Genomic DNA, 24,226 nt, shown 5'->3' with positions numbered 1-24,226 from the left:
GACAGACGGAATAGAGAGAGAGAGCCCTACGGACAGACCAAATAGAGATAGCCCTACAGACAGACCAAATAGAGAGAGAGAGAGAGCCCTATAGACAGAAGGAGAAATGATCTAGTAAATAATTAGCTTTTAGCTGATATCTGCATTGTAAAGCTGTACAGCGGGCAGGAAGTTAGCCAGGCAGGCCCTGGGCTAGGGGTGTAAAGTTCACCACACCTTAGCCATTGTAGAGGTGGGTAGCAGCATTCTCTCTGTGGATCTCTCTCTGTCACAACAAGACAACATCTATTGATCCTGTTCCTGATCCGTGTTAGGAGGAGGAGTGGGTTCTGAGACTTCCAACTGAAAGGTAAGACCTCTGTTTCATCTGATGGGTTTTGATTGGATACAGGGCATTGTAGTGTACCTCAGATAGCTGAATTCTAAGTGGTTGCTCATGGTCAGTAAGCACTATGCTATCTTATAAAGAACACACCCACCTTATCCTGGACACACCCACCTTATCTTGGACACACCCACCTTATCCTGGACACACCCACCTGATCCTGGATACACCCATTTTATCCTGGCAAGTCCGACTAACTGCATGTACACTACACATAGCCTATTGGATGGATAGTAACTCAGTAACTCACTGGATGTATAGGAACTCAGTAACTCACTGGATGTATAGTAACTCACTGGATGTATAGTAACTCAGTAACTCACTGGATGTATAGTAACTCAGTAACTCACTGGATGTATAGTAACTCAGTAACTCACTGGATGTATAGTAACTCAGTAACTCACTGGATGTATAGGAACTCAGTAACTCACTGGATGTATAGTAACTCAGTAACTCACTGGATGTATAGTAACTCAGTAACTCACTGGATGTATAGGAACTCAGTAACTCACTGGATGTATAGTAACTCAGTAACTCACTGGATGTATAGGAACTCAGTAACTCACTGGATGTATAGGAACTCAGTAACTCACTGGATGTATAGTAAGTAACTCAGTAACTCACTGGATGTATAGGAACTCAGTAACTCACTGGATGTATAGTACCTCAGTAACTCACTGGATGTATAGGAACTCACTGAATGTATAGTAAGTCTAAATAGCACCAGAATGACAGACACTGTATACATTGAGGTGTATTTTGTCACCAAGTCATTTTATTTCTATATTATCTACTGCTGCACTTTCTCTATAACCCTGCTGTTATATTAGTATTCAATTCCCCAACCCTCTCTCTCTCTCTCTCTCCCTCTTTTTCCCTCCTCCTTCTCATTCACCTCCACCCTCTCTCTCTCTGTTTCTCTCTGTCTCTCTCTGTCTCTCTCTCTACCTCTCTCCCACTCTGTGTCCCTTCTCTTTCTCTCTCTCTCTCTCTCTCCCTCTCTTTTCCCTCCCCCTTCTCATTCACCTCCACCCTCTCTCTCTCCCTCTCTTTTCCCTCCCCCTTCTCATTCACCTCCACCCTCTCTCTCTCCCTCTCCTTTTCCCTCCCCCTTCTCATTCACCTCCACCCTCTCTCTCTCTCTCCCTCCCTCTCTTTCACCTGAGGATTTGTAAGTGTTATTCTTGTCATTCACAGATCACAAACAGCCATACATTACCATTATTCTCTGGGTGCCGTTGGCAACAACCAATACAATGATAACAAAAGGTGAGCTCTCTCTTGAGAGAGATCATTGAGATTCCAGATTCCATTTCCTCCTCCAAATTGTTAGTTTCTAGGGTCCCTCACTCTCAACCCATCTCTGAGTTACCCTAGACCAATTATGGCTGTGTGAACAGAATAGAACAGAACAGCACCTGAGTGTTTGCATAATGATGTACTGGGCCTGTTCTGTAGCGGCTGGAATACACAAACACAGGACAGTGTCCCAAATGGCACCCTATTCCCTATGTAGTGCACCTCTTTGGACCAGGGCCCTATTCCCTATGTAGTGCACTACTTTGGACCAGGGCCCTATTCCCCCATAGGGTTCTGGTCAAAAGTAGTGCACTACATAGGGAATAGGGCCCAGGTCCAAAGTAGTGCACTACATAGGGAATAGGGAGCCATTTCAGATGCAGTCATACTGTAGGTTTTAAAAAGAGGAAGTTGTGTGCAACTGGTATTAATTAGGACATTTGATAACGTTTATTATCCCATTGGAGGAAATTCATGTGGTCACATGCTTTAGTAATACATATTTACAGTGGAGGTCACTCCCATCATTCAGAAAACACTGTCAATCATTAAATACATATATTTTGGTATATATTTCATTAGTCCATTGTTGATATAGTCCCCAAAATGTTTTGCAGGTCAGATATTGAATTTTCAAAATTAACAGTGGGACAAAAAAGTATTTAGTCAGCCACCAATTGTGCAAGTTCTCCCACTTAAAAAGATGAGAGAGGCCTGTAATTTTCATCATATGTACACTTCAACTATGACAGACAAAATGAGAAGAAAACAATCCAGAAAATCACATTGTAGGATTTTTAATGAATTTATTTGCAAATTATGGTGGAAAATAAGTATTTGGTCAATAACAAAAGTTTATCTCAATACTTTGTTATATACCCTTTGTTGGCAATGACAGAGGTCAAACGTTTTCTGTAAGTCTTCACAAGGTTTTCACACACTGTTGCTGGTATTTTGGCCCATTCCTCCATGCAGATATCCTCTAGAGCAGTGATGTTTTGGGGCTGTTGCTGGGCAACACAGACTTTCAACTCCTTCCAAAGATTTTCTATGGGGTTGAGATCTGGAGACTGGCTAGGCCACTCCAGGACCTTGAAATGCTTCTTACGAAGCCACTCCTTCGTTGCCCGGGCGGTGTGTTTGGGATCATTGTCATGCTGAAAGACCCAGCCACGTTTCATCTTCAATGCCCTTGCTGTTGGAAGGAGGTTTTCACTCGAAATCTCACTAAACATGGCCCCATTCATTGAGTTTTTACCAAAAAGTTATATTTGGTTTCATCTGACCATATGACATTCTCCCAATCTTCATCTGGATCATCCAAATGCTCTCTAGCAAACTTCAGACGGGCCTGGACATGTACTGGCTTAGGCAGGGGGACACGTCTGGCACTGCAGGATTTGAGTCCCTGGCGGCATAGTGTGTTACTGATGGTAGGCTTTGTTACTTTGGTCCCAGCTCTCTGCAGGTCATTCACTAGGTCCCCCCGTGTGGTTCTGGGATTTTTGCTCACCGTTCTTGTGATCATTTTGACCCCACGGGGTGAGATCTTGCGTGGAGCCCCAGATCAAGGGAGATTATCAGTGGTCTTGTATGTCTTCCATTTCCTGATAATTGCTCCCACAGTTGATTTCTTCAAACCAAGCTGCTTATCTATTGCAGATTCAGTCTTCCCAGCCTGGTGCAGGTCTACAATTTTGTTTCTGGTGTCCTTTTGACAGCTCTTTGGTCTTGGTCATAGTGGAGTTTGGAGTGTGACTGTTTGAGGTTGTGGACAGGTGTCTTTTATACTGATAACAAGTTCAAACAGGTGCCATTAATACAGGCAACGAGTGGAGGACAGAGGAGCCTCTTAAAGAAGAAGTTACAGGTCTATGAGAGCCAGAAATCTTGCTTGTTTGTAGGTGACCAAATACTTATTTTCCACCATAATTTTACAAATAAATTCATTAAAAATCCTACAAAAAAAATTTCTGGATTTTTTTTTTTTTTTTTTTTTCATTTTGTCTGTCATAGTTAAAGTGTACCTATGATGAAAATTACAGGCCTCTCTCATCGTTTTAAGTGGGAGAACTTGCACAATTGGTGGCGGACGAAATAATTTTTTGCCCCACTGTATAACTTTCAAAATACAGAAATACAGCCGGTATTTTGGTCCATTTATTTTTATCTTGTAGATGTTTTGTTTGTAGTTTCCCACTACATTTTAACTACTTAACCGAACCTATCAAAATGCCTGGAAGGAACGTCCTGTGTTACATTTATCTCTCTTGATTCTATAGATTTGCCGTCGGATCACATCTATGCGTACGCTCTGTCCAAGACTCTGATTAAAGTGTCCTCTCCTGCTACAGTGGGCCTCTACTCATCATGTCAGAACCGCATCAACATGATCCTCAGATATATAGAGGGTAGGTAGACACCACATGATCCTGTCTTATAGAGGGTAGACACCACATGATCCTGTCTTATAGAGGGTAGGTAGACACCACATGATCCTGTCTCATAGAGGGTAGACACCACATGATCCTGTCTTATAGAGGGTAGACACCACATGATCCTGTCTCATAGAGGGTAGGTAGACACCACATGATCCTGTCTTATAGAGGGTAGGTAGACACCACATGATCCTGTCTCATAGAGGGTAGGTATACATCACATGATCCTGTCTTATAGAGGGTAGGTAGACACCACATAATCCTGTCTCATAGAGGGTAGGTAGACACCACATGATCCTGTCTCATAGAGGGTAGGTAGACACCACATGATCCTGTCTCATAGAGGGTAGGTAGACACCACATGATCCTGTCTTATAGAGGGTAGGTAGACACCACATGATCCTGTCATATAAAGGGTAGACACAACATGATCCTGTCATATAGAGGGTAGGTAGACACAACATGATCCTGTCTTATAGAGGGTAGACACAACATGATCCTGTCATATAGAGGGTAGGTAGACACCACATGATCCTGTCTTATAGAGGGTAGGTAGACACCACATGATCCTGTCTTATAGAGGGTAGACACAACATGATCCTGTCATATAGAGGGTAGGTAGACACCACATGATCCTGTCTCATAGAGGGTAGGTAGACACCGCATGATCCTGTCTCATATAGGGTAGGTAGACACAACATGATCCTGTCATATAGAGGGTAGGTAGACACCACATGATCCTGTCTCATAGAGGGTAGGTAGACACCACATGATCCTGTCTCATAGAGGGTAGGTAGACACCACATGATCCTGTCTCATAGAGGGTAGGTAGACACCACATGATCCTGTCTTATAGAGGGTAGGTAGACACCACATGATCCTGTCTCATAGAGGGTAGGTAGACACCACATGATCCTGTCTCATAGAGGGTAGGTAGAAAACCACATGATCCTGTCTTATAGAGGGTAGGTAGACACCACATGATCCTGTCTCATAGAGGGTAGGTAGACACCACATGATCCTGTCTCATAGAGGGTAGGTAGACACCACATGATCCTGTCTTATAGAGGGTAGGTAGACACCACATGATCCTGTCTCATAGAGGGTAGGTAGACACCACATGATCCTGTCTTATAGAGGGTAGGTAGACACCACATAATCCTGTCTCATAGAGGGTAGGTAGACACCACATGATCCTGTCTCATAGAGGGTAGGTAGACACCACATGATCCTGTCTTATAGAGGGTAGGTAGACACCACATGATCCTGTCATATAGAGGGTAGACACAACATGATCCTGTCATATAGAGGGTAGGTAGACACAACATGATCCTGTCTTATAGAGGGTAGACACAACATGATCCTGTCATATAGAGGGTAGGTAGACACCACATGATCCTGTCTCATAGAGGGTAGGTAGACACCGCATGATCCTGTCTTATAGAGGGTAGGTAGACACCACATGATCCTGTCTTATAGAGGGTAGACACAACATGATCCTGTCATATAGAGGGTAGGTAGACACCACATGATCCTGTCTCATAGAGGGTAGACACCACATGATCCTGTCTTATAGAGGGTAGGTAGACACAACATGATCCTGTCTCATAGAGGGTAGGTAGACACCACATGATCCTGTCTCATAGAGGGTAGGTAGACACCACATGATCCTGTCTCATAGAGGGTAGGTAGACACAACATGATCCTGTCTCATAGAGGGTAGGTAGACACAACATGATCCTGTCTCATAGAGGGCAGGTAGACACCACATGATCCTGTCTCATAGAGGGTAGGTAGACACCACATGATCCTTATAGAGGGTAGGTAGATACAACATGATCCTGTCATATAGAGGGTAGATACAACATGATCCTGTCATATAGAGGGTAGATACAACATGATCCTGTCATATAGAGTGTTGACGATATTCATCTACGCAGGATGCTCAGCGTTAGAAAGTAGCCCTAACACCCAGAGCTAGAATGAATATATCCTTATCTCACTGTTCTCTTTCTCTCTCTCTCTCTGTCTCTCTTGCTCGCTCGCTCCTTGACTAGTCCACATGGAGCAGGAGGCAGAGAGGAGGGAGCAGAGTTACCAGGGCAGGTCCAAGCCTCGTTCCGTCAAAGCCTCCATCACTGGTCTCCTAGCTCTGATCTGCAGGCTGCTGTTCTACCGACCCGTCTGGACCGAGGAGAACCAGCGGCGGAAGAATGTCCGGTTCATCTATGTTCGGTTCTCCGCATGGCACTTCGCCGGGAGTGACCTCCTCTGGGCGGGGCTGGTGATGAGACTGTGCCTGGCACTGCAGGAGAGCTTTGGGAAACTTCAGGTGGGTTACCTAGAGGTTAGAGGTTAACTTCAGGTAGGTAGCCTAGAGGTTAAAGGTTAACTTCAGGTAGGTAGCCTAGAGGCTAGAGGTTAACTTCAGGTAGGTAGTCTAGAGGTTAGAGGTTAACTTCAGGTAGGTAACCTAGAGGTTAGAGGTTAACTTCATGTAAGTAACCTAGAGGTTAGAGGTTGACTTCAGGTAGGTAACCTAGAGGTTGACTTCAGGTAGGTAACCTAGAGGTTAGAGGTTAACTTCAGGTCGGTGACCTAGAGGTTAGAGATTGACTTCAGGTAGGTGACCTGGAGGTTAGAGGTTAACTTCATGTAAGTAACCTAGAGGTTAGAGGTTAACTTCAGGTAGGTGACCTACAGGTTGACTTCAGGTAGGTAACCTAGAGGTTGACTTCAGGTAGGTAACCCAGTGGTTAGTGGTTGACTTCAGGTAGGTAACCTAGAGGTTGACTTCAGGTAGGTAACCTAGAGGCTAGAGGTTGACTTCAAGTAGGTGACCTAGAGGTTAGAGGTATACTTCAGGTAGGTGACCTAGAGGTTAGAGGTTCACTTCAGGTAATTAACCTAGAGGTTGACTTCCGGTAGGTAACCTAGAGGTTAGCGGTCTCCCTCATAAAATAGGTCCTTTGACCTCAACAGGACTTCCTGTATAAATAATGGTTAAATCCAATAAGAGGTGAGAGCTTTGTCAGTTCCAAACCCAGTTCTGACTGGAAACATCAAGATAACGGACCAGAAAGTCTTCTTGTTGTTCTTCAGCTGGGTCTGTACCGCGTGGCGCAGCACAACGAGGAGGATGAGGTGAGGAAGAAGGTGATTGAAAACACATCGTCAGAGTGGAGATCTAAGAAGTTCTGCTGTTTCCCTCTCTGGTCCCTGGTCCTGGCCGTGCTGCTGGCTGCTCTCACAGTCCTCGTCTTTCTGGTGAGAATCAGAAGGTTGTTAGAGGTTGCTTCCCAAATGACACTCTTTTGCCTTCAATGTGCACTGCCTTGGAGTAAAAGTAGTGCACTATGTAGGGAACGGGGTTCCAACCTGGGATAGAACCATAGTAACAAGTCCATTCATGTTCTAGTATCCCATAATATGTTTAGCATAAATGAGGAAGAATTGTAAACAAAGGGACCAGTAAAGCAAGGTGACACAATATGACTACGAGTGAGGGAATCTTTGGTAGCATGAAAAAGTTCACCAATCAGCATTAAGATGGAAAAATAACACATTCATTGTGAATTTCAGCAAACAAGTCAGAGAACACGGAGTAGGACGTTGTCCTGACCTTGTGTTCCTGCACCTATAGGTGAAGTATGGCTTCCCGGAGGTTCCAGACGCACCTGAACTGGACGGACTGGGATCCGGAAACGGAACAGGAGGAGAAGAAGGTCCGAGTGAAGCCCAAAGAGGGACCGGCGTGTTGGAGGGCCTGGCGTTCGCTGTCTTCGGGCTTCCTGCAGCAGCAGCTATACGATTCATCTTCCAGATGGGAAAGAACCTGATCTTCAACCAGGACCTGCACGTCCGTAAGGCGCTGGACAACGAGAGGGTCAGCGGCCAACTGGGGTTCATGAACGAGGTGAGGGAGGATATAATGGCACCCTATTCCCTACAGAGTGCACTACTTTAGACCAGGGCCCTATGGCACCCTATTTCCTACATAGTACACTATTTTAGATCAATTCACCAACTTTTGACCAATGAATCAGCTCCCTAACCTGCTTTCTCCAACTTTTTATCTTTCTTTCTCTCTCTATCACCTCTCTCACTTTCTCTATCACCTCTCTCTCTCTGTTTCTTTGCCTCTGTTTGTCTCTCTCTCTTTCTCTCTCTCTCCCTTCCTCTCCCAGGTGAGGAAGGAGATGTGGCTGTTGTCCAGGTTCATCCTGTTCATGGAGGTGTTTGAGCAGAGGAGGATCCGCGTGGTTCTGGAGATCACTAACCTGGATCGATGTGCTCCTAAGAAGATTGTTGGTGTCCTGGATGCTATCAGTATACTGCTCTCTGATGAGGAGTCCCCCTTTATCTCTCTGCTGGCAGTCAACCCTGAGGTCCTGGTTCAACAGGTACATATTGTGTTATCAGTCAACCCTGAGGTCCTTGTTCAACAGGTACATATTATATCAGTCAACCCTGAGGTCCTGGTTCAACAGGTACATATTATATTATCAGTCAACCCTGAGTCAACCCTGAGGTCCTCAGTCAACCCTGAGGTCCCGGTTCAACAGGTACATATTGTGTTATCAGTCAACCCTGAGGTCCTGGTTCAACAGATACACATTATATTATCAGTCAACCCTGAGGTCCTGGTTCAACAGATACACATTATATTATCAGTCAACCCTGAGGTCCTGGTTCAACAGGTACATATTATATTATCAGTCAACCCTGAGGTCCTGGTTCAACAGGTACATATTGTATTATCAGTCAACCCTGAGGTCCTGGTTCAACAGGTACATATTGTGTTATCAGTCAACCCTGAGGTCCTGGTTCAACAGGTACATATTGTATTATCAGTCAACCCTGAGGTCCTCAGTCAACCCTGAGGTCCTGGTTCAACGGGTACATATTGTGTCATCAGTCAACCCTGAAGTCCTGGTTCAACAGGTACATATTGTGTTATCAGTCAACCCTGAGGTCCTGGTTCAACAGGTACATCTTATATTATCAGTCAACCCTGAGGTCCTGGTTCAACAGGTACATATTGTTATATCAGTCAACCCTGAGTCAACCCTGAGGTCCTCAGTCAACCCTGAGGTCCTGGTTCAACAGGTACATATTGTGTTATCAGTCAACCCTGAGTCAACCCTGAGGTCCTCAGTCAACCCTGAGTCAACCCTGAGGTCCTCAGTCAACCCTGAGTCAACCCTGAGGTCCTCAGTCAACCCTGAGGTCCTGGTTCAACAGGTACATATTGTATTATCAGTCAACCCTGAGTCAGCCCTGAGGTCCTCAGTCAACCCTGAGGTCCTGGTTCAACAGGTACATATTGTGTTATCAGTCAACCCTGAGGTCCTCAGTCAACCCTGAGGTCCTGGTTCAACAGGTACATATTGTGTTATCAGTCAACCCTGAGTCAACCCTGAGGTCCTCAGTCAACCCTGAGGTCCTGGTTCAACAGGTACATATTGTGTTATCAGTCAACTCTGAGTCAACCCTATACATTCTATTATATTCTATACATATGAACAACAACTTACAGACAGACGCATACAAACAATGGCCAGACCCGCAGGCTCACACCCCCATCCCGGACCACACCCCCATCCCGGACCACACCCGGATCCCAGACCACACCCCCATCCCTGACCACACCCCCATCCCTGACCCCACCCCCATCCCTGACCACACCCCCACCCTTGACCACACCCCCATCCCAGACCACACACCCATCCCTGACCACACCCCCATCCCTAGTGCCTGCATCATTGTTTGCCACTTGGCCTTAAATTGTGCCAATTTGTTTTCTCGTCACCCATGCTATTTCAATAATAAATCATTAGATGTTTTCATTGTGTTAATGATGGCGGATCATTTCATTTCCACGTTCATTTGAGTCGTTTTTTTCAAGATGAGTGATGAGAAGAGAATGGTCCAGCCCGTTGGGTATCTCCCATGTCTTGAAATATGCAGACAGATTTCTACAGTTTTAATCAACAGCAGCGGTCACAGAATTAAGCCCTGTGGAAGACGCTTTTTAAATTCCCGGGTTGAGTTCAGTACTAAACAGAAATAAGTATATACAGTAGTAGTAATAATAATAATCATAATACAATCTGGGTAACTGTTGGGACCCTCATGATAAGAATAAGTCACACATAGCAGTGGTTCCCAACTCCAGTCTTCCAGTACCCCAACAGTGGTACCCAACTCCAGTCCTCCCAACAGTGGTCCCAACTCCAGTTCTCCAGTGGTTCCCAACTCCAGTCCTCCAGTGGTTCCCAACTCCAGTCCTCCCAACAGTGGTTCCCAACTCCAGTCCTCCAGTACCCCAACAGTGGTTCCCAACTCCAGTCCTCCAGTCCTCCAGTACCCCAACAGTGGTTCCCAACTCCAGTCCTCCAGTCCTCCAGTACCCCAACAGTGGTTCCCAACTCCAGTCTTCCAGTACCCCAACAGTGGTTCCCAACTCCAGTCCTCCAGTGGTTCCCAACTCCAGTCCTCCAGTGGTTCCCAACTCCAGTCCTCCAGTGGTTCCCAACTCCAGTCCTCCAGTGGTTTCCAACTCCAGTCCTCCAGTACCCCAACAGTGGTTCCCAACTCCAGTCCTCCAGTACCCCAACAGTGGTTCCCAACTCCAGTCCTCCAGTACCCCAACAGTGGTTTCCAACTCCAGTCCTCCAGTACCCCAACAGTGGTTCCCAACTCCAGTCCTCCAGTACCCCAACAGTGGTTCCCAACTCCAGTCCTCCAGTGGTTCCAACTCCAGTCTTTCAGTACCCAGTAGTTCCAGTACTCCAGTGGTTCCCTCCAGTCCTCCACTACCCCCAACAGTGGTTGGGAACCACTGTTGGGAACCACTGGAGGACTGGAGTTGGGAACCACTGTTGGGGTACTGGAAGACTGGAGTTGGGAACCACTGTTGGGGGTAGTGGAGGACTGGAGTTGGGAACCACTGTTGGGGTACTGGAGGACTGGAGTTGGGAACCACTGTTGGGGTACTGGAGGACTGGAGGACTGGAGTTGGGAACCACTGTTGGGGTACTGGAGGACTGGAGTTGGGAACCACTGTTGGGGTACTGGAGGACTGGAGTTGGGAACCACTGGAGGACTGGAGTTGGGAACCACTGTTGCGGTACTGGAGGACTGGAGTTGGGAACCACTGTTTGGGGTACTAGATTACTGGAGTTGGGAACCACTGCTGGGGTACTGGAGGACTGGAGTTGGGAACCACTGTTTGGGGTACTAGATTACTGGAGTTGGGAACCACTGCTGGGGTACTGGAGGACTGGAGGGAACCACTGTTGGGGTACTGGAGGACTGGAGGACTGGAGGGAACCACTGCTATAAGTCAAGTGTATATCTTCCAGAGCTGCATACAAGAAAAAAAAAAAAAAGCCTCAGCACTGAAATGTTGACTATTTAAATGATTTACAGTGGAAGAAGGTGAATCAATATAATGAATATTATTTACAGTGGAAAAATGTGAATAGGGCAATAATGCAGTTTGTTTCTCTCCAACAGGTGAACTATGCAGACGGGTGCTTCAGTAAAGAAGACAGAGCCTATGCCTTCTTGAACCGCATCGTGACCCTGGCCTTCACCATACCGCCGCTCTGCCACACCTCCAAGCACAAGGTGTTCTATATGAAATGGATACATTGTATCAAATAACTCAGCGTTTGCTGCCATTCATAATCTGTGTGATGCTTCCAAAATGTGTAAAAAAAAATATATTCTCTCTCTCTCTCTCCGTCTCTCTCCCAAGGTGTTCTACAATATCATTAGCGGCCAATCAGAGATCACGGAAGAAGCCAACGGTCATGGGTCAAAGGGGATCGAGCTGAGAGAGCTGGACCTGGGCAGCCCGAAGTCATCCCTCTCCTGGATCGAGAGCACCCCCCAAACAAAGGAGACGTCAATTATTCTGACGGAGACCAGTACTCCTTTGATAGACAACGACCACATCAAGGAGGCGCACGTGGCGTTTGCGCTGAGTGAGGACGAGGTGGACAAGGCGATAGAATCAGCGCTGGAGAGCATCCTGTCCAGTAACAGAGGGAACCTCCACCACTACATCTCTGATGACACCATGTCCATGAGACGGGTCATCAACTCCATCAGGGTCACCGTGGTGCTCATGGAGGCTCTGAAGACTGAGCTGCCTCCGCCAGAGAACATCGCTGCCTGGGTACTGTAACACTCCTCTTTATGTTGTGGAGAGCGAGGGAGGGAGGGAGGGAGGGAGGGAGGGAGGGAGGGAGGGAGGGAGGGAGAGAGAGAGAGAGGGAGAGAGGGAGGGAGGGAGGGAGAGAGAGAGGGAGAGAGGGAGGGAGGGAGGGAGAGAGAGAGGGAGGGAGGGAGGGAGGGAGGGAGGGAGGGAGGGAGGGAGTCATACAAATGATAAGATTAGAAAAACGTAAGTCGGTTGGGGCGTCTGATATGTTTGTTGGCCTTTACTGTGGGGATAGAAAACATGGACTGGACTAACAGTTATGTTCACCACATTACAGGTCGTTCTTGCCAACCATTGGCCATGTCGTCTCAGCTGGATCCTACAGTGTCTGGAGGACGAGCAGCAGAGAGCAGAGATTGATGACGCTGTCGGGACGGCGACAGTCGTCGACGAGTCCAAGGCTTTGTGGGAGGTCTGCTAAATGGCATATATTATTATAATTAAATTCCACATTATTATTTTATATATTATTAATGCATTATATACATTATAATAGGTGTTCAGCGACTCGAGGATGGAGCTTCACATGATGAGGGAGGAGATCGAAGACCTGCTGGAGCAGGACGGAGATCCAGAGATGTTTGAGATGTTCCTCAAGGTGTGTGTTCCGTTTACGCTCCTTCGAGACAGATTTGAACCAGCGACCTGTGTTTGTGTGTGCAACACTTCATCTTCATCTTCCAATCGTCCAGGTGCATTTCCAGTTCAGGGTGAGGGACGCGGAGAGGTTCAAGCTGACCACGGTTAACCTGGATCATTCTATCAGGAGGGAGCTGGCACGGATCAGAGGGACCACCGGACTGAAGAATTCTGGGTGGGGGAGGAACCTGGCTCCTCTCAACATCAGGACTGTTATCAACATGACCTCTGAGGACGTCTGCAAAGCGGTAGGGGGTTGGTTGTGTCCCACATGGCACCCTATTCCCTATATAGTGCACTCCATTTGACCAGGGTCCATAGCCACCTTTAGACCTCAGATAAATACAATAAAGATGTTTTTTTTATTTTATTTAACTAGGCAAGTCTGTTAAGAACAAATTCTTATTTACAATGCCTGTCTATGAGCAGTGGGTTAACTGCCTTGTTCAGGGGCAGAATTACATATTTTTACCTTGTCAGCTCAGGGATTTGATCTAGCAACCTTTTGGTTACTAGTCCAACGCTCTAACCACTAGGCTACCTTCCTCCTCTACACTCTAACCACTAGGCTACCTTCCTCCTCTACACTCTAACCACTAGGCTACCTGCCTCCTCTACACTCTAACCACTAGGCTACCTTCCTCCTCTACACTCTAACCACTAGGCTACCTGCCTCCTCTACACTCTAACCACTAGGCTACCTGCCTCCTCTACACTCTAACCACTAGGCTACCTGCCTCCATCACACTCTAACCACTAGGCTACCTGCCTCCTCTACACTCTAACCACTAGGCTACCTGCCTCCTCTACACTCTAACCACTAGGCTACCTGCCTCCTCTACACTCTAACCACTAGGCTACCTGCCTCCTCTACACTCTAACCACTAGGCTACCTGCCTCCTCTACACTCTAACCACTAGGCTACCTGCCTCCTCTACACTCTAACCACTAGGCTACCTGCCTCCATCACACTCTAACCACTAGGCTACCTGCCTCCTCTACACTCTAACCACTAGGCTACCTTCCGCCCCTAACATGTTAAACTGAAATGTTCTTTCTATGTTCTGCATCTTTCCAAATTCCCCAAAAGCTGGCGAGGATGAACCTCCCTAAGAAGTACGCAGACATTGTCCGTAGCAATGACCTCACCGGCCAGGCGCTGGTCTTCGGTGATCCCGACGACCTCAAACAGCTGCTCCAGATGACCTTCGGGGAGTGGACGACCTTCAGACTCCACTTCCTGGGTATCGGTGGGAGGGCCCAAAGTGGAGCCAAGGCCAAGGCCATGTCCCTAAACCCCAAACAACTGACCAATCAGCAGTCCAAACAACCTCATTTCGGTCCCCACAGCCACGGGTCAACATTAAATCTGTCTTTTTCTTAATGCCGTGGCGAGATAGAGATGCGTGATAAACGGAATGGTCTGTGTATTGATGTGTAGTGCCCATGAGAACCTACCTATCTATTGTGTAATGACAGTGAACTGCATTCCTCTGCCAGCTCCTGTAGAGCTTTCAGTTGCTCAACCCAGGGTAAAGTTCAAAGGAATGGTAACTGGTTAATAGTTACTTAGATTACATTTTCTATTACATTTAGTTACATTTAACTGGTTAATAGTTACTTAGATTACATTTTAGATTACATTTTTTTCCACCACTAGGTGGCGCTGCCATTGGATACATGTCAAAGGGACTTACTGTCAACCAACAAAATAAAATAACACACAGAACAATTTAAAAAGGAAAAAGTATAACAAAAAGGGTCTCTACTCGTATTACAGAGGGGTAAAAGCTTCGTTCGACACCAAGTTTAACTTTGTAGCACCTACAGATGAAATATGGTCTCAAGAGGAGGAGCCTGGGTAAGGCTGAAATGTCCTAAATATACAGACTTCTTTCAATTATTTATCAATTATGCTTTTTAGATACAAATGTCAATAATATGTCAACAATCCTACCAGTGGAGGCTGCTGAGGGGAGGACGGCTCATAATAATGTCTGGAACGGAGCGAATGGAATGGCATCAAACACCTGGAAACCATGGAAACCATGTGTTTGATGTATTTGATACCATTCCGTGGATTCCGCTCCAGTCAATACCATGAGCCTGTCCTCCCCAATTAAAGTGCCACCAACCTCCTGTGAAATCCATCCCCCATTAAATGGAGTGAAAATCCCCTAAAGTCATGGTCTTTAATTTTTGTCCTGGTTTCATTGGTAAGAAGAATGACCCTCTCCCTACAGGTGTGATTACTCCCTCTGAGGGTTTAGAGCTTGAGGTAGTCACCTTATATAAGTACTTGGGAGTGTGGCTAGACGGTACACTGTCCTTCTCTCAGCACATATCAAAGCTGCAGGCTAAAGTTAAATCTAGACCTGGTTTCCTCTATTGTCATCGCTCCTCTTTCACCCCAGCTGCCAAACTAACCCTGATTCATATGACCATCCTGACCATGCTAGATTATGGAGACGTACTTTATAGATTGGCCATCAGATTTGCCACCAATGTTCCTCGTCCTCCACATACAACACCCGTTCTGCCAGTCACATTCTGTTAAAGGTCCCCAAAGCACACACATCCCTGAGTCGCTCCTCTTTTCAGTTCGCTGCAACTAGCGACTGGAACGAGCTGCAACAAACACTCAAACTGGACAGGTTTATCTCCATCTCTTCCTTCAAAGACTCCGTCATGGACACTCTAACTGACTGTTGTGGCTGCTTTGCGTGATGTCTTGTTGTCTCTACCTTCTTGCCCTTTGTGCTGTTGTCTGTGCCCAACAATGTTTGTACCCTGTTTTGTGCTGCTACCATGCTGTGTTGCTACCATGTCGTGCTGCTACCATGTTGTGTTGCTACCATGTTGGGTTGTTGTCATGTTGTGTTGCTGCCATGCTGTGTTGTTGTCTCAGGTCTCTCTTTATATAGTGTTGTGTTGTCTCTCTTGTCGTGATGTGTGTTTTGTTCTATATTTTTATTAAATATATCTTTAATCACAGCCCCCGTTCCTGCAGGAGGCCTTTTAGCCTTTTGGTAGGCCGTCATTGTAAGTAAGAATGTGTTCTTAACTGACTTGCCTTGTTAAATAAAGGAACAAATGCATAAATAAATACAGGTGGAATCACTCCAAGGCATTATGAACTTTACTCTGGTTTAAGGTGGAATCACTCCAACAGCAGTATGAGTTTTACCCTGGTTTCATGTGGAATCACTCCAAGGCATTATGAACTTTACCCTGGTTTCATGTGGAATCACTCCAAGGCATTATGAACTTTACCCTGGTTTCATGTGGAATCACTCCAAGGCATTATGAACTTTACCCTGGTTTCATGTGGAATCACTCCAAGGCATTATGAACTTTACCCTGGTTTCATGTGGAATCACTCCAAGGCATTATGAACTTTACCCTGGTTTCATGTGGAATCACTCCAAGGCATTATGAACTTTACCCTGGTTTCATGTGGAATCACTCCAAGGCATTATGAACTTTACCCTGGATTCATGTGGAATCACTCAAAGGCACTATGAACTTTACCCTGGTTTCATGTGGAATCACTCCAAGGCATTATGAACTTTACCCTGGTTTCATGTGGAATCACTCCAAGGCATTATGAACTTTACCCTGGTTTCATGTGGAATCACTCCAAGGCATTATGAACTTTACCCTGGTTTCATGTGGAATCACTCCAAGGCATTATGAACTTTACCCTGGATTCATGTGGAATCACTCAAAGGCACTATGAACTTTACCCTGGTTTCATGTGGAATCACTCCAAGGCATTATGAACTTTACCCTGGTTTCATGTGGAATCACTCCAAGGCACTATGAACTTTACCCTGGTTTCATGTGGAATCACTCCAAGGCATTATGAACTTTACCCTGGTTTCATGTGGAATCACTCCAAGGCATTATGAACTTTACCCTGGTTTCATGTGGAATCACTCCAAGGCATTATGAACTTTACCCTGGTTTCATGTGGAATCACTCCAAGGCATTATGAACTTTACCCTGGTTTCATGTGGAATCACTCCAAGGCATTATGAACTTTACCCTGGTTTCATGTGGAATCACTCCAAGGCATTATGAACTTTACCCTGGTTTCATGTGGAATCACTCCAAGGCATTATGAACTTTACCCTGGTTTCATGTGGAATCACTCCAAGGCATTATGAACTTTACCCTGGTTTCATGTGGAATCACTCCAAGGCATTATGAACTTTACCCTGGTTTCATGTGGAATCACTCCAAGGCATTATGAACTTTACCCTGGTTTCATGTGGAATCACTCCAAGGCATTATGAACTTTACCCTGGATTCATGTGGAATCACTCAAAGGCACTATGAACTTTACCCTGGTTTCATGTGGAATCACTCCAAGGCATTATGAACTTTACCCTGGTTTCATGTGGAATCACTCCAAGGCATTATGAACTTTACCCTGGTTTCATGTGGAATCACTCCAAGGCATTATGAACTTTACCCTGGATTCATGTGGAATCACTCAAAGGCACTATGAACTTTACCCTGGTTTCATGTGGAATCACTCCAAGGCATTATGAACTTTACCCTGGTTTCATGTGGAATCACTCCAAGGCACTATGAACTTTACCCTGGTTTCATGTGGAATCACTCCAAGGCATTATGAACTTTACCCTGGTTTCATGTGGAATCACTCCAAGGCATTATGAACTTTACCCTGGTTTCATGTGGAATCACTCCAAGGCATTATGAACTTTACCCTGGTTTCATGTGGAATCACTCCAAGGCATTATGAACTTTACCCTGGTTTCATGTGGAATCACTCCAAGGCATTATGAACTTTACCCTGGTTTCATGTGGAATCACTCCAAGGCATTATGAACTTTACCCTGGTTTCATGTGGAATCACTCCAAGGCATTATGAACTTTACCCTGGTTTCATGTGGAATCACTCCAAGGCATTATGAACTTTACCCTGGTTTCATGTGGAATCACTCCAAGGCATTATGAACTTTACCCTGGTTTCATGTGGAATCACTCCAAGGCATTATGAACTTTACCCTGGTTTCATGTGGAATCACTCCAAGGCATTATGAACTTTACCCTGGTTTCATGTGGAATCACTCCAAGGCATTATGAACTTTACCCTGGATTCATGTGGAATCACTCAAAGGCACTATGAACTTTACCCTGGTTTCATGTGGAATCACTCCAAGGCATTATGAACTTTACCCTGGTTTCATGTGGAATCACTCCAAGGCATTATGAACTTTACCCTGGTTTCATGTGGAATCACTCCAAGGCATTATGAACTTTACCCTGGATTCATGTGGAATCACTCAAAGGCACTATGAACTTTACCCTGGTTTCATGTGGAATCACTCCAAGGCATTATGAACTTTACCCTGGTTTCATGTGGAATCACTCCAAGGCACTATGAACTTTACCCTGGTTTCATGTGGAATCACTCCAAGGCATTATGAACTTTACCCTGGTTTCATGTGGAATCACTCCAAGGCATTATGAACTTTACCCTGGTTTCATGTGGAATCACTCCAAGGCATTATGAACTTTACCCTGGTTTCATGTGGAATCACTCCAAGGCATTATGAACTTTACCCTGGTTTCATGTGGAATCACTCCAAGGCATTATGAACTTTACCCTGGTTTCATGTGGAATCACTCCAAGGCATTATGAACTTTACCCTGGTTTCATGTGGAATCACTCCAAGGCATTATGAACTTTACCCTGGTTTCATGTGGAATCACTCCAAGGCATTATGAACTTTACCCTGGTTTCATGTGGAATCACTCCAAGGCATTATGAACTTTACCCTGGTTTCATGTGGAATCACTCCAAGGCATTATGAACTTTACCCTGGTTTCATGTGGAATCACTCCAAGGCATTATGAACTTTACCCTGGTTTCATGTGGAATCACTCCAAGGCATTATGAACTTTACCCTGGATTCATGTGGAATCACTCAAAGGCACTATGAACTTTACCCTGGTTTCATGTGGAATCACTCCAAGGCATTATGAACTTTACCCTGGTTTCATGTGGAATCACTCCAAGGCATTATGAACTTTACCCTGGTTTCATGTGGAATCACTCAAAGGCACTATGAACTTTACCCTGGTTTCATGTGGAATCACTCCAAGGCATTATGAACTTTACCCTGGTTTCATGTGGAATCACTCCAAGGCATTAAAATCAAATCAAATGTTATTTGTCACATACACATGGTTAGCAGATGTTAATGCGAGTGTAGCGAAATGCTTGTGCTTCTAGTTCCGACTAATGCAGTAATCTAACCTAACAGTTTCACAACAACTACCTTATACACACAAGTGTAAAAGAATGAATAAGAATATGTACATAAAGATATATGAATGAGTGATGGTACAGAACAGCATAGGCTAGATGCAGTAGATGGTATCGAGTACAGTATATACATATGAGATGAGTAATGTAGGGTATGTAAACATATAAATGGCATTAGACCAGTATGAGCTTTACCCTGGTTTCATGTGGAATCACTCCAACAGCATTATGAGCTTTACCCTGGTTTAAGGTGGAATCACTCCAACAGCATTATGAACTTTACCCTGGTTTAAGGTGGAATCACTCCAACAGCATTATGAACTTTACTCTGGTTTAAGGTGGAATCACTCCAACAGCAGTATGAGCTTTACCCTGATTTAAGGTGGAATCACTCCAAGGCCATTATGAACTTTAACCTGATTTAAGGTGGAATCACTCCAACAGCATTATGAACTTTACCCTGGTTTCATGTGGAATCACTCCAACTATACCACAATGCAGCATGTTTTAGTGAGACAGCCAATGCTAATTCTCTTGGGCTGAGTTCCAAACAGCTCCCTATTCCCTAAATAATATATTTTGATTTAACACTTGTTTGGTTACTACATGATTCCATATGTGTTATTTCATAGTTTTGATGTCTTCATTATTATTCTACAATGTAGAAAATAGTACAAATAAAGAAAACCCCTTGAGTAGGTGTGTCCAAACTTTTGACTGGTACTGTTGATCTCTAACACAGGGGTCATGGAAAAGGTCTGTTGAAATGAATACTGTAGTGGTGTGAGAAAGGTAACACAAGCTTCCTCTCTGGTTCCATTCCCCCAATAGTAACTGGGTCATTATTGGATGGTGAATGTCATGCTGTCCCTGGACTGTAGCACCATATTAAAAACATGACAAATACATTTATTGAACTGTTATTTAATAAGAAACCTATGTAAATCCTTTATACTGATAAACATATATTTGTACGGATTGTAGACAATACTGGTGCCTAGATAAATAGGCCTCTTCCAATGGTGATGTGTAGAGATCTAGTGACCGGTTTTGATTAGATAAATAAACATTATTTTGAATGCCATGAATTAAAACAAAAACATTGTATTTTCTGTAAAGATAAATAGATAAACCCCCCACCAAAAAAAAAAGGTGCATTTTTTATTAGCAGATCAATTAAGTTCATTGAAGTTATCCAAAAACATGAATCGTCAATGGCTAACATAATAAATCTAGTTTTAAAACACATGAAGTCGTTTCAGAGCCTGTGTTAGTAGTAAAACAAATTGTCCACCCAGGACCAAGTTTATAAAACCCTGATTGAGCAGACACTCCCATCGAGAGCTACCCACAGCTTGTGGATTCATCTTAAGATGGCCAGGCGAGACAACAACACATCAGTTGTATCCCAACCATGTTATACAATACAATACAAAATACCATATATAGTGCATTAGTAAAGTATTCAGACTCCTTGACGTTTTCTACATTTTGTTACGTTTCCCCCCCCCCCCCCCCCCCCCCCCTCCCCCCCTCACCAATCTCCAAAACAATACCCCATAATGACATCACAATACCCCATAATGACATCACAATACCCCATAATGACAAGACAAAAACATCACATTTACATAAGTATTCAGACCCTTTACTCTGTACTTTTTTGGAGCACCTTTGGCAGTGATTACAGCCTCGTGTCTTCTTGGGTTTGACGCTACAAGCTTGGCACATCTGTATTTGAGGAGTTTCTCCCATTCTTCTCTGCAGATGCGCTCAAGTTTTGTCAGGTTGGATGGGGAGCATCGCTGCAAAGCTTTTTTTCAGGTCTCTCCAGAGATGCTCAATCGGGTCCGGGCTTTGGCTGGGCCACTCAAGGACATTCAGAGACTTGTCCCGAAGCCACTACTGCATTGTCTTGGCTGTGTGTTTAGGGTCGTTGTCATGTTGGAAGTTGAACCTTCGCCCCAGTCTGAGGTCCTGAGCGCTCTGGAGCAGGTTTTTATCAAGTATCTCAATGTTCTTTGCTACCCATTCATCTTTCCCTAGATCCTGATTTCCCAGTCCCTGCCACTGAAAAACATCCCCACAGCATGCTGCTGCCACCACCATGCTTCACCGTAGGGATGATTCCAGGTTTGCTGCAGACGTGACACTTGGCATTCAGGCCAAAGAGCTCAATCTTGGTTTCATCAGACCAGATAATTGTGTTTCTAAATGGTCTGAGAGTCCTTCAGGTGCCTTTTGGCAAACTTCAAGCAGGCTGTTATGTGCCTTTTACTGAGGAGTGGATTCCTTCGGCCACTCTACCATAAAGGCCTGAATGGTGGAGTTCTGTAAATAACTCTGGAGAACTTATTTGTATTGCTTTTAATCTTTTTAATGAATTTATCTTAACACTTTGTTCTAGCTAGCTATTTGTGTAGGTAGCTATCAAGTAAACACAATTTAATAATAATAAATTGGAAAAATGTTGTTTTTGCTTTGTCATTATGGGGTATTGTGATGTCATTATGAATCCATTTTAGAACAAGTCTGTAATGTAACAGGAAGTGGAGGAAGGAAGGGGTCTGAATACTTCCCAATATGCAGTTTGTTTATTTATCAACGTTCCTAATATGAAGTACATTGCTTGGCTTTACAACAGGAGTAGCCTACACGGCTGGCATGAAAATGAACTGCGGGAAAAACACGACATATCATTCAAACGTTATTTAGTATATGTAAAAGACAAGATTGACTTCAGAAAATGTCTATTGGTTTGACAATATTGTCACTTGTGAACAATGTGTTATCACTTGTGAATGGTGCCCAGAGTATACAGTCTAAAGCCAGAATCAGTGCATGCTTTTTTTTCTCCAAATGATGGTCGCACGCATCATGTAGCATAGCTCATAGCCCTATATGTTTTAATAAGGTTTATATCACACGCATCACACGCATCATGTAGCATAGCTCATAGCTCATATGTTTTAATAAGGTTTATATCATAACTAAAAATGTCCTAATAACACCAAACGTAGCCTATAGACTAGGACCCCTGGAACACGGTTAGAGAGCACAGAGCCTATAGACTAGGACCCCTGGAACACGGTTAGAGAGCACAGAGCCTATAGACTAGGACCCCTGGAACACGGTTAGAGAGCACAGAGCCTATAGACTAGGACCCCTGGAACACGGTTAGAGAGCACAGAGCCTATAGACTAGGACCCCTGGAACACGGTTAGAGAGCACAGAGCCTATAGACTAGGACCCCTGGAACACGGTTAGAGAGCACAGAGTCTAGTGAAAACGTGTTCTTTAAAGCACAGTCATTGAGCCTACAGAGCCTAGTGAAAATGTGTTCTTATAAGCCCAGTCATTGAGCCTACAGAGCCTAGTGAAAACGTGTTCTTATAAGCACAGTCATTGAGCCTACAGAGCCTAGTGAAAACGTGTTCTTATAAGCCCAGTCATTGAGCCTACAGAGCCTAGTGAAAACGTGTTCTTATAAGCCCAGTCATTGAGCCTAGTGAAAACCTGTTCTTATAAGCCCAGTCATTGAGCCTACAGAGCCTAGTGAAAACATGTTCTTATAAGCCCAGTCATTGAGCCTACAAAGTCTAGTGAAAACCTGTTCTTTAAAGCCAAGTCATTGAGCCTACAGAGCCTAGTGAAAACATGTTCTTATAAGCCCAGTCATTGAGCCTACAGAGCCTAGTGAAAACCTGTTCTTTAAAGCCAAGTCATTGAGCCTACAGAGCCTAGTGAAAACGTGTTCTTATAAGCCCAGTCATTGAGCCTACAGAGCCTAGTGAAAACGTGTTCTTATAAGCCCAGTCATTGAGCCTACAGAGCCTAGTGAAAACGTGTTCTTATAAGCCCAGTCATTGAGTTGACTGGCCACTATATTAAAGAGGATCCCAGCTGTCTCTAAGACATGAATCCTATTTCCTAACCGGTGTAGCCTATCAGACATACATAGGTGACCTCCAACTTTGAGGAAGCCGATTTTCACCATAAAAATGCACCTTCGTATTAAAGCATTCTATGCATTATTACGTTTGTAGACTTATGTAAAGGTACGGCCTGGGCTATAACAGGTACGGCCTGGGTTACTTCAGATACGGCCCGGGTTATGACCGGTACGGCCCGGGCTATAAGAGGTACAGCGAAGTGGTAGGCCACACAAGCTCACAGAACCGGACCACCGAGTGCTGAAGCGTGCAACACTCACCGCCGACTTCCAAACTGTCTCTGGATGCAACTTCAACACAAGAACTGTTTGTCGGGAGCTTCATGAAATGGGTTTCCATGGCCGAGCAGCCGCACACAAGCCAAAGATCACCATGCGCAGTGCTAAGCGTGAGCTGGTGTGGTGTAAAGCTCGCCGCCATTGGACACCGTGTTCTCTGGAGTGATGAATCAGGCCTAACCATCTGGCAGTCCGATGGACAAATCAGGGTTTGGTAGATGCCAGGAGAACGCTACCTGCCCGAATGCATAGGGCCAACTGACAAGTGTGGTGGAGGAGGAATGATGTTCTGGGGCTGTTTTTCATGGTTTGGGCCCCTTAGTTCCAGTGAAGGGAAATCTTAATGCTGCAGCATACAATGACATTCTAGACGATTCTGTGCTTCCAACTTTGGAGCCACAGCTTGGGAAAGGCCCTTTCCTGTTTCAATGTCCCCCGTGCACAAAGCGAGGTCCATACTGAAATGGTTTGTCGAGATCAGGTGTGGAAGAACTTGACTGACCGTCACAGAGCCCTGACCTTAACCCCATCGAACACCGTTGGGATGAATTGGAACGCAGACTGCGAACCAGGCTTAACCACCTAACATCAATGCCTGACCTCACTAATGCTCTTGTGGCTGAATGGAAGCAAGTCCCCCCACAGCAATGTTCCAACATCTAGTGGAAAGCCTTCCCAGGAGAGTGGAGGCTGTTATAGC

At 45.0% G+C, this 24,226-nt stretch overlaps 2 protein-coding genes across 2 annotated transcripts in view; one reads left to right on the top strand and one right to left on the bottom strand.

Moving 5' to 3' along the window:
- Positions 1–24,226, bottom strand: part of LOC110528884 (zinc finger protein 585A) — a 244,943-nt gene that overhangs the window by 41,684 nt on the left and 179,033 nt on the right. The window lies entirely within an intron of this gene.
- On the top strand, positions 66–15,423 carry nkpd1 (NTPase, KAP family P-loop domain containing 1). Its single transcript, XM_036973111.1, has 13 exons — positions 66–349; positions 1,583–1,654; positions 3,967–4,095; positions 6,180–6,454; positions 7,225–7,389; positions 7,766–8,038; positions 8,310–8,525; positions 11,644–11,757; positions 11,888–12,310; positions 12,633–12,767; positions 12,852–12,953; positions 13,048–13,242; positions 14,085–15,423. The coding sequence occupies exons 2-13, from the start codon at positions 1,642–1,644 to the stop codon at positions 14,376–14,378; spliced, it is 2,334 nt and encodes a 777-aa protein (XP_036829006.1). The 5' UTR covers positions 66–349; positions 1,583–1,641; the 3' UTR covers positions 14,379–15,423.

This window comes from Oncorhynchus mykiss, unplaced genomic scaffold (genome assembly GCF_013265735.2).
Source record: "Oncorhynchus mykiss isolate Arlee unplaced genomic scaffold, USDA_OmykA_1.1 un_scaffold_222, whole genome shotgun sequence".
In the NCBI taxonomy this organism is placed as follows: Eukaryota; Metazoa; Chordata; class Actinopteri; order Salmoniformes; family Salmonidae; genus Oncorhynchus; species Oncorhynchus mykiss.
Note: the sequence above shows the minus strand (reverse complement) of the source record. Positions and strands in the feature narration are given on the sequence as shown.